The 10,835-nt window shown below is 41.1% G+C and overlaps 1 protein-coding gene across 1 annotated transcript; it reads left to right on the forward strand.

The window, feature by feature from the left end:
* Window positions 1–358: 358 nt before the first annotated feature.
* On the forward strand, window positions 359–6,320 carry LOC133954167 (secretory carrier-associated membrane protein 5-like). The gene is made up of 7 exons (XM_062388488.1): window positions 359–558; window positions 1,042–1,104; window positions 1,307–1,426; window positions 3,066–3,222; window positions 3,970–4,071; window positions 4,847–4,964; window positions 5,303–6,320. The coding sequence occupies exons 2-7, from the start codon at window positions 1,098–1,100 to the stop codon at window positions 5,480–5,482; spliced, it is 684 nt and encodes a 227-aa protein (XP_062244472.1). The 5' UTR covers window positions 359–558; window positions 1,042–1,097; the 3' UTR covers window positions 5,483–6,320.
* Window positions 6,321–10,835: the final 4,515 nt, after the last annotated feature.

The following is a 10,835-nucleotide window of genomic DNA, read 5'->3' on the forward strand; positions in this document are numbered from 1 at the left end:
TTACCACTTTTTAAATCTTAATGTGAAGTATTTAGTTTCATTAAATCAAAATACTCCAAATACACCCTCCATAATAATAACTTAATGCAGGACATAAGTCAATTATTTTTTACAACACAACCACTGTACAGTCCTAGTATTTGTATAATCAAATCACTTGTATGTTGTATGTATGCAAATCTTTCTTCAAAATTCAAAAAAGGAAAATGTCAACTTTCAATCACGATAGAAATGTATTGCAAGTGTTTGATAGGCTGGTTTCAGCACCATGGACAGAGAGCTGAACAGTGATTGGGTCAACAATACAACGCCAAGGATTAGAATAATCCGCCTATTGGTCTGAATCAAAGTGACAGCAGCTTTACGCACGGTGATTGGCCCAGGGTCGGGATACTTAGGATTTGTTGCTCGTGCTATAGCGTCAATAAGAAAATATTATTATAGTCTCATAGTTTGCCTGCAGACATCGTCTTATTGTCTTAGTTATAGTTCGTTCAACACGCAGCTGACGCTCAGAGGAGACCGTGCGCAAAGAGAAGCGGCTGCTCTCTGGAGGAGGTAAGCAGATTATAGGTTTCCCTTTGGAATCCGTAATTCCTGCCTATGATGGCCAGCTCTCTGTCAAACTGTCCGCACATGTACATGAATATCACCGCCTAATGTATCCACCCAATGCAGATTGTGAATGCAGCCTGCGTGCGTTTTTAGAGGTCCGCAGGGGCGTGCGAGCGTCTTCTCTCCCCTGTGTGTGTGTGTGTGTGTGGGTGCGTCTGGTGTGTGTTCTTGGTCGTTAAAATGTAATCACCACCATTGAGACGTGCCTGGAGGGCTAGCTTATTAAATCCCCCGACAGAAAGTCTCATCATATCGTATAGGTCCCTCTGTTAAATGTTTTATTCCCCCCGAAATTACTCTGCTCTATTTTGCAACGGGGGGAAAAAGATGAACTCACACACATATGTAAAATAAACTGCAAATTAACACATGCATAAAGGAGCAATGGAAACTAGTCCCAACCTGCAGTGTCTCCTTGTGTTACAGGATCAACAGACTGAAGCAGGAGCGAATCTAAGCTGCAGACTTGAGAGTGTATCCACATGGCAGGTCGGTCCTCTTTTCCCTCTCACCCCCATTTTGCTCATATTCACTTGTAATCTTTTAAGTTCTTGACCTTACTCTGTGAAGCGCCTTGAGAAATATATGTGTTGTAATTTTAAAATGGTGTCATATAGAGTAGGCCTTATGCATGCATGGATGAATGTATATATATATATGTGTATATACCATACTATACTATTTTTTGCAGAACCCAATTTCCCCCCACTGCCCGGATTCATTCCACTCAAGCCATGTTTCTACCAGGACTTTGACGAGATCCCTGAGCAGCATCGCAGCATGTGCAAGAAAATGTACCACCTGTGGATGTGTGAGTGGGACATTCAGCATGTCTTTTTACAATGTAATGTATGTGATGAATAGATAGTTAACTGCAGGGCTTAGATCACCGCTTTGAAACAGCAAAAATAAACCGATTCTTTCCTCAGAACACACCAGAGTCCGTATAAAGGAAAATGAAATCACCTGGGTTCTCCTGGAGGTCCCACTAACCTCTCCTGCACGTTTAGCTCATGATAGGCACTACATAACAGACGGCTGGTGGTTTACAAGGATCCTTTAGCTCCAAAAACATTTAAAAAAAAAAATCTTTTATTGGCGCGGCTGTAACATCCTGACTTTTTTATTTGCTAATGAGTCATGGCACTGACCAGATGGCCTTGGTTTGAGCGGAGCAGTTAAGTTTAAAATTGTGTTAAATAATTTTCACCAGAAGCACTTTCATCAAAGTTTATTACACCATAAACAAGCGGCACAATGGTGGTTGTGATGGGGCTCTGCTCTGGAGGCTCCCTGCCCGTCCATGAAGGCAGGTGAGGGAGGAGGGAGCAGAGGAAGAGAAAATAAAAAGCCATGTAGGTAGATATATACTTAGCCAGGAAGGAAAAGATTAACAAGATGAGTAACTGTAAGGAATGGCATTTAAATAGTGTAAACAAAAGCGGGGCTGGGATACGGATGATGCAAAGGTTGCAGCTAACCACAGCTGATTTAATTTGTTTTGCAGGGTACAGTCAATAATATGTTTTCCATGAGGAATAATCATATGTATCTGTTGCCCTAAACTCTCTATCATTACCTCTTTTCTTTTTGCAGGCGATAAACAGAAACAGGTATTCAAAGTCTCAATCTGCTTCTGGATGTGCTGCTTCTCTTTGCCACTCTTGTTTCTATTGGTCATTCTTGGATGTGGATCGCCATACGTTACACTGCACTACATATTGCATGCACATTGCTTTTTTCCATCAGTTCGTTTCTGTCTCATGCCATTAACAGCCTGATTTGGATGGGTTACTGCCGTGCATTGGGGAAATTGAAGTGTTTGTTTAATATCTGTCATGTTGCAGCTGTGTCTAGCTTGATAATGTTCCTCCGAGGCACTTTACATTTCCTCTGCGGAACACAGTTTGAAACTTTGCTAGTTGAGAGAAGAAATATGGAAGCAAAGCACGGAGATTCAATTGGCACATAAGTGCAAGTTATGTAGAGAGAACAGTCGATTCATAACATTACTGAGAATGACTGGAACAGGAACCACACAGAAAGGCTATTCGGGGAACGCAAGCCGTCCTGTGGGTCTAATCAGATATTTCAGGGTTGTTTAATGCATGCTCCCTGCGTGGGTTTTCTCTGGGTACTCCTGCTTCCTCCCACTTTCCAAAGACATGGTGCTAGGGTTCATGGGAGACTCTAAATTGCCTGTAGGTGTGATCCTGGATGGTTGTTTATCCTGTGATACAACGGCCACCTGTGTACCACGCCTCTCATCCAATATTGGCTGGGATTGTCTGCAGCTCCCCTCTGACCCTTAAAGGATAAGCTGCATGAATAATAAATGGATGGACGTTAAGTTAAGGCTGTCTGTCTTCATCTTCGTGCATGTCTTTGCGTGGATCAAATAGATGATGTGGTGCTTCTTTGCCTAAGATATCTCTGTCGCCTTCCCACAGTGAACAGCGCCACACTCGCAGTGAATCTCGTCGGATGCTTCGTCTGGATGTTCGGTGGAGGTGGAGTCACCAACTTTGGACTGGCCATCATCTGGCTCCTCATGTTCTCTCCCTGCTCTTACGTCTGTTGGTTTAGGCCCATCTACAAGGCCTTCAAGTAAGTCAAATAATAAGTTCTGACATTCTCGTTGAAAGTTGTTCAGCTGCATTTTACTGGTGCACTTGCTGTAAAGAAGTAATAACATAATGCCATTTACTGAATCAGGAGTTGTGCATTGATGTTGGACATATAATTTGCCCCCCTTTGTAAATTGGGGCCCCTTTATCGCCCCCTGATTTAGAGAAATCCTACATCACAGTGCATTTTCTTCTCATGCCATGTGAAGAACCATGGATGTGAGCATGCAGATTTCTCCTCATAGGTTACAGCTGAGAAACTCCAGAGTTACTATAGGCTTCTATATTAGAATATTTACATGAGGACAAGGTGAAGTCCCATTTCATTAACTAAAGTTTGGGACTTGAACTCAGTGAACCTCGAGTAAAGATACATGTTTTAACCAGATCCATCTGGAAACCCTCTTCTGAAATGGATATCACTATCCAGCTCGAACACGTGACCATTGACTGGGCCACCAACAGAAAGAGCTTGTGTTTAAATAATGCCTTTATCTCTCAGGTCTAAGCAAATCTGTTGTGAGTTGGGGGAAGCCTGTGTGTTACGTAGAAGATGCCCTGATGCAACATGCACTGCTAGATATGTTCATTGCCTGACACCACCTGAAACCAAATTAGGATCAAATCATTCTAATGACCCAGAATATAACATGAAAATACGATATCACATTTGAACTATGAGATTCAACTGTGTTTATAACTGCTAAAATTGTTTTCTCTTTCTCAGGAATGACAGCTCCTTCAACTACATGCTGTTCTTTTTTGTGTTCATGGCCCAAGTCGGCATCAGCATCATCCAAAGCATCGGCATCCCTGGGTGGGGAGTGTGGTAAGAGGAGAAAACATTATCTCTTTCAAATTGTTAAATGAGCTCACAATACTCACAGTATTAAGAAATTACAGTATTTAAATTGATCATTTTTGTAAGTTTAGATATTTTTCCATTGAAGTCATTTCTTTTATATATATATATGTGATCTTTCAAGTCAAATCGTTTAGAAGGATTTAAATACATTTCTAAAGCACAACAAGCTATAGAGTCAGTTTCTTTGGAGCCAGTCAAGTGCAACTCAAGTGCTTCACTCACAGTAAAAGTTCTGACATATTTCTTCATGCATTTTTAAGTGAGTCATTAACATCTCTGCCACAAGCAAACAATAAAAATCAGAAGTTGTTTACTACAGAAAGCTAAATCAGACTTTGAGAGAAAAACTGACTGGTAGACAGGTAGACGGTCCTCGTTCAACGGTTTCATTAACGTGTCAGTGATGGGTCGTCAGAAATTACCCTCATATAACATTCTTGATGGTCCTGTTATTAGATTTTGAGAGGCTGTTAAAATCATCCTCAAAATGTCACCTGACTCAGGCTGATGATCAGGAACGAATGTTATGACAGCCTCCATAAGGTTTATAAATGTCACCATGTGCAACTGGACCTCCTCATGTATGAGCCATAAAACTTTGAATCTTTATATCGCAGCAATTAAAGTCCACACAATTATTGGCATTTAACGTCTAGATGTTCAGTGGAAGTAGCCTGATGAGGAATATCCTAACTTTTCTGGATGAAATTTGGTAAATGTAACCTCTTTCTTTTTTCAGTGGTTGGCTTGCGACCATCTCCTTCTTCAGCTATAATATTTTTATTGCACTGGTAATGCTGATCCCTACGATCATGTTCACGGCTGTGGCCTCGCTGTCCTTCATCGCCCTCACCAGGGTAAGAATTTGAACTTTTAAAAAAGAGAATTGTAGAGAGGTGTTTTGGAGTGATGACTTTTGGGATGTTTTATTCAACAGCTGTAATTCAATTTCATCAGAAGCATTTCTGGTGTTTTAATCCTTTTAGTATAATCTTCTGCAGATGTTATAGATTCCTTTATATTTTGATGTGAGGGAAAATAATGAATGGGCTTTTATCAGTCCAGAAATCTAGCTTGCTTTAGATGATTTAAACTAATTAGGTCTAATTGAAAATACTATTTAATACTATCAGCTTAAATTCATGCAGCCATAATGGTTTTGTTGATAATAACTTGTTGTCTTACCTTGCTGCAGATCCATAATTTCTACCGTGGCAGTGAGGGCAGCATGTCCAAAGCTCAGGCGGAGTGGGTCACAGGAGCCTGGAAGAACCCCCATGTCCAGGCCGCGGCCCAGGAGGCTGCCATTGGGGCAGCGACCGGAGGCATGGAGGGTCAGCACTCCAGCCCACAATATAACGACAACCAGGTGTAAACGCTTCAAGAGAGGAGGTGTCAAAGAAATGACGTATCAGTGATGCCAAAGATTGAGTGGCAGGGTTAGGAAGGATCTTAGCACGTATGTATTAAGTTAAGAATTGTTACAGAAGAAAATACTGGCATATTTGAACATGTTCAGGTTTTGTATATGATTCAGCAGAAATGATCAGAAAGTATTTCATTATTCAGCAAACAAATATCTCATTGGGACGCTGGTTTTCACCTTCCAGGGTTATGCAGTCTATTTGTTATGTTTATTGATATTTTTAATGTTTTTTTTCCTGTTTATAAAGTTGTTACTAGTTTTGAATGTGCGTGATACTATAGCGGCTCCATTATGAGAGCAGTGTGTTTTGTGTGGAGCTGCTGTCTGAGCAGTTTAACAAAAAGGAGGGAAGAAAAGGTATATTGTTTTCATTCAAAAATACATAATGATTTGCGACAAACTCGATGTCATTAAGATTAAATTGGTTTTGATTAATTTATAAATGTATCTATAGCTATAACTGTACATGTTAAATTGATAAATGTGTTAGGGAGACTCAGGGTAAATTTATTGCGATTTTGTGATTGTATTTAAAACGATGCTACTTTCTGTGACCTCGGCAAAATTTCATCATATTTCTATGCAGTTTATCAATGAGTGCACTGTGAAATTAAAGAGGGTTCAATGTGGAAAACGAAATATGTCTCTATTACAATATGAAACATTGTTATTATGACTTTGGCTGGATTGAAATTGAAACAGAAAGTTAAATCTTACTTGAAGCTGCCTCTTTGATGCCTCTTGAAAACATGGGATTGGTATCACACAGGAATTTACTCAGTTTGAATTAGCTCCACGTAAATTAGAAAACAAAATAGAAAAAAAATACAATCGGTTCTGATTGTCTGATGGTCAGTTTAGCAGCTGCTTTCTTTAGCAACTCTGCGGTTGTGCAGTTTTCTGATGCTCTGTGGCTGATTGACCACCGAGAGGCGCTGAAGGTTTATAGAAAGAAATAAAAATAATGTAATGTACACAGATTACCTTCACAGATCATAATCTGCATTCACAGTAGTTCCTTTATTTCCAGTTTCTCAATATTTGTCTTTTTTAATCACTCGTTCCTCCGTGTTCTTCCTCCGAATCACACAAAATGGGAACTATGGAAATCCAGCACTAAACAAACACACAGAGCAACAGATATTGTATTATCTTATTCCTATATTATGTTACGTTTCATCACACTAAAACTGTTACATACATATACATTTGTAGCTCTTATGTTATACAATATAACAAATAATAATTAATTACATATAATCATTTTATTATTATGCACTCATGCAAGGTAGTTTCTTTGCATATATCATTCTAGTTTTTTGCTTGAGCTTTTGTTTTACTGGCTCCTTTGAATTATGACACATCACTCAATCATTAAAATGTTTTTTTTAGATATTTCCAATACATTTCTCATAGCAAATGTTGCAGCTGCTACATTTAAGGAATGTTTAAATAGAAAATGTAAGTATGAGATGCATGCTTGTCCTGCAGGTGGCAGTATTGTTCCTCTAAAGCCGTTTGCACACTGTTGTCCTTCCACCAGGGGCACTACATGACATTTGTTTTTCCTCCCATCTGTCTATTTATGAAGCCTCTATAAGAACACAAGAAATCTGAGATAGTTAAGGTGATTGATGCCACTTGCCAAACTAAAAATTGTGTTTTTTCTATGCAGCAAACACAATTTCTCACTTGACGTGTTGTGTGCAGGTGACCATCGTAAATTAGATTCAAAATACACTTTAAAGGGATTTATCGGTGGACGTGCTGCTCCCTTCAGTCTGCCTCTGACTGCGTCGTGGGAGTGATAGAATTACTCTGAGGAAAGGGGGTGAAATTATACAGCGATACCAAAACCCAGAGGACCTTCCAACAGCCACCAACAAACACTGTAATTGCCACACACATGGAAATCTCCTGTGACAAGCCATGACAGCTAAGGCACGCGCCTTCAGGTAAACGGGAGTGGTTGTCAGCTACAGAATGCTCTCATTGATCACAAGAGATAGAGACTGTGAAAATGTTTTCTCCTTGTACCATTATAAGCTGTCCCTCCGTAAAAAAAAATATTATGGGGAAAAGCTACAAGCCTCCAGTCATGTCTTTCTGCGGATCTGACTTGGATGCCAACTGTGTGTCGGGATGAGCCCCAGTGGGCTAGAGTAACTTGGCTAGTGAGGGAATCCAAACTGGCCATGATACATGATAGCAAGCGCCTACAGAGCTGTATTGGGGCTGTACTGCAGTGGCTTGTTTGTGATATGCAAAATGGTTTATCTTGTTATTCAATAGCATGGATAAATGTATCCAGCAGAAACAAGACCTTGTGTCTTCACCCACCTGATGTATGCAGTTACAACTCTCACGTGCCTTCTTACTCTGGTTTTGGACTCCACCACTTAGGCCTGGGAAATACTGTATCTGCTGTCAAATGTTCCACTTTGTTCTCCAACTAGCAGCTAACTTTGGTTACTCTATTGCTGCAACATCTAGGATGTGAACTAAAACAATAGTGGGCTGCAAATTGTGAGAAAGACCCTTAGAGGATAAGCCCTTTAGAAAATGTGTATGCTTTTGGGAGAGGCGGTGGTCTAGTGCCAGAAACTTGGACTATGGGCAGAGAAGGTCTCTGGTTTGTCTCTGGTTCGATTCCACGGAGAGACAACAAAAGACGAACCTGGATTGATCTGTCCAAAAATCCAAGTGTCTCCCTACCCTGTCTAGTGCCCCTGAGCAAGGCACCTTACTCCCCAAACGTCTGCTCCCTGAGCCGTACATGGTCGCTCACTGCTCTGTGTGTCCTGCACCAGATGGGTTAAAAGCAGAGACACTGAGGTTTGCATGTTTATTGGAAGCTGAGGTCCTATCATGACCTCTGAGGTCACAGACCCACACAGACAACCCGTAGCTTAAATGTCAAATAATCGAGAAGAGAATTCCATTAAGAAAGAAGTGCACTCTCCTTTACAAAGTAATTTACAGAGATTAAAAAAATACAGCTCATTAGCCAGTCTATATGGACAAAGTTGACAAAGACTAATGGTGGGCACATGACAAGAATCAAGAACATACTGTTTAGACTGAGTTTGCCTATAGAAACAGGCTGGGATCAATGTGTGGGTGTGAGTCGTTAAACTGTCTGTGGATGTGTATCTGCAGCCTGAGGTTCAGCAAACTGTGCAGTAAATGATCAGGCTGATTTAAAGTAGAACAAAAAGGAAGAAATATAGTTTTGGTTCATTATTATTAGAAAAATTACCATTTGCATTATTGTGCCTCCCCCCCACAGAACAGTAACTGATCGCACTGCCACTAAATAAAACAATTTCACTGACATCTTCAGAAGTTTGTCTTGTTTTGTAATAGGAATTGCAAAACGTGTGTCTGTCATGTGGAAAAATTGTGGTAATTTGTTGATGGTTTACAAACTATATTATCATGGGAACATTTTGACTTCATTACTAAACAGTTACACCCTACATTAACATAAGGAACACTGCTTTAAGTTAAGTCTGGCTGCACACGTATTAAATCCTGCCAACTATCCTGAAATGCTTCATTAATTAACTGCTAAAAGAAAATAATTTTAGGAAACAAACCTTTTGCTTTTACTGTTGAGAGTTAGATGAGATAAATATCCCTCTGATATCTGCAACACTAAATGTTGCTCCTGGACAAAGGAATAGTCTGGATTTTCCTGTTAAACTGACTGACTGTAGCTTCATATTTACCAGGCAGATACTTTGTGAGCTGGTATTGATCTTTTCTTCCTAATCCCGTGAGAGAGGGTAAGAGAGTGTTTCCCAGAAAGTTAAACTATTCCTCAAACAGCAAAGTGACCTTTGAGGGTGCAGCCCCAGCTGGACTTTGATATTTCGTGTTGACACAGACTCAAACAAACACACAAATCTGCAGCTCCACCAAAGCTATTGGCATCACGCAGTAAACCATCCCACCCTTGATTATTTTTACATGTGCATGATGATGAGGAGTCACAGCTTCGAGCCAGCTCCTAGGGAGGGGTCACCCTCTCGTCTGGAGCGGGGCCATGCTAGTCAGCTATAGCGAGGGCCATCCCTTCCACCAGTCTGTGAAATCACCCATCTGATGATGGGAGTCTTCCCCCTGATGGTGCAGGCAACGGGGAACAGTGGATGCTGGAGACCGGGTCTGGTGAAAGATGGGCCTGTCAGACGGGAGAGAGGCTGAGCAAAGAGAGAGCGAGAGACTGGCTCCCTCCTGAGCCAGTGGAGGGATGGGTGGTGGAGCAGGGGACTTTGCCAATTAAGGCCATAAGCCTACGTCTCCCATCTACAAGATCTCCTACAATTTCCTGGAACTTGCCATATGAACATCCGAACTTCAGTTCTGTCCTTCAACTTCAAGGACGGAATGTATTGCCCTGTTCTGGACTCCCAGGGATCGGTTTGCAACCTCTTCAAATTGATGAGCAGGGAAATTGAAAGAATTTTCTTTTTTGCAGCAGATACCAAAAAAACAACAAGCCAGATGTTTCCTCGATGAGGCAGGTGGGTTTTTAAACTGTCAGGCGCTGCTCTCCCCTGTTTGTTGGGGCTGCGACACAAGTTCCCTCTTTGCTTTGTGGAACCGCCATCCCTTTCGAAGTGGAGTGTTGAGCCAAGTGAAATGTTTAACTCAGATATATATGGCGGCAGTACCTCTGTATAAAGTCGGCAGAGGAAGAGCTACTATCAAAACAAATGAGGCAGCATCTGCAGCTGCATGTAAATCAGAACACGTTTCCCCCTCCTTCACTATTGAAACGGTTTCAGCCATTCACTATCTCCCGGCCTGTGGTTTCTCATCTGTCTCCTTTCTTCCTCTACAAAGCCAGCCTTTCCTCTTACCTTCCCCGTGCAACAATGTGTTTATCCCTACGGAAATGAAGATTTCTTCACATCTTTATTCATTTAATTAGGTCTCAAAGCAGAGCCGGAGCCAGAAGATGAATTACCTGTGGCCTTGATATTGTGCCACAGAATCTCTACACAGTAGGCTCTGCAGAAATTAGACCTTAAGTCTGGAGGTGGGCTTTTTGGCAATGTCAGCCCACTAGACTAGTCCCTATTTTCTCTTTCCACTAAATTCAATTATCCTCACATAAACCTGCTGCAGTGAAGAATGGAGGTCTTAAGTTATGTCTTTCTGCTCCATTTCATTGTAGGCCAGCTCGTCAAATTAAGGTGGAGTCGCTCAAGTCTTTGTCAACAGTTACTCTTTCTATTGGAGGAAAGTCAAAGTCATGTCTCTGAGAATTTTGGAACTTTGCTTGAGCTGAGCC

This window comes from Platichthys flesus, chromosome 1, assembly GCF_949316205.1.
Source record: "Platichthys flesus chromosome 1, fPlaFle2.1, whole genome shotgun sequence".
NCBI classification, from domain to species: Eukaryota; Metazoa; Chordata; class Actinopteri; order Pleuronectiformes; family Pleuronectidae; genus Platichthys; species Platichthys flesus.

Coding starts and splice junctions, on each gene's coding strand:
- LOC133954167 (XM_062388488.1), top strand. Junction 1,427..3,065: donor AATGTACCACCTGTGGATGT/GTGAGTGGGACA, acceptor GCCTTCCCACAG/TGAACAGCGCCACACTCGCA. Junction 4,965..5,302: donor CCTTCATCGCCCTCACCAGG/GTAAGAATTTGA, acceptor ACCTTGCTGCAG/ATCCATAATTTCTACCGTGG.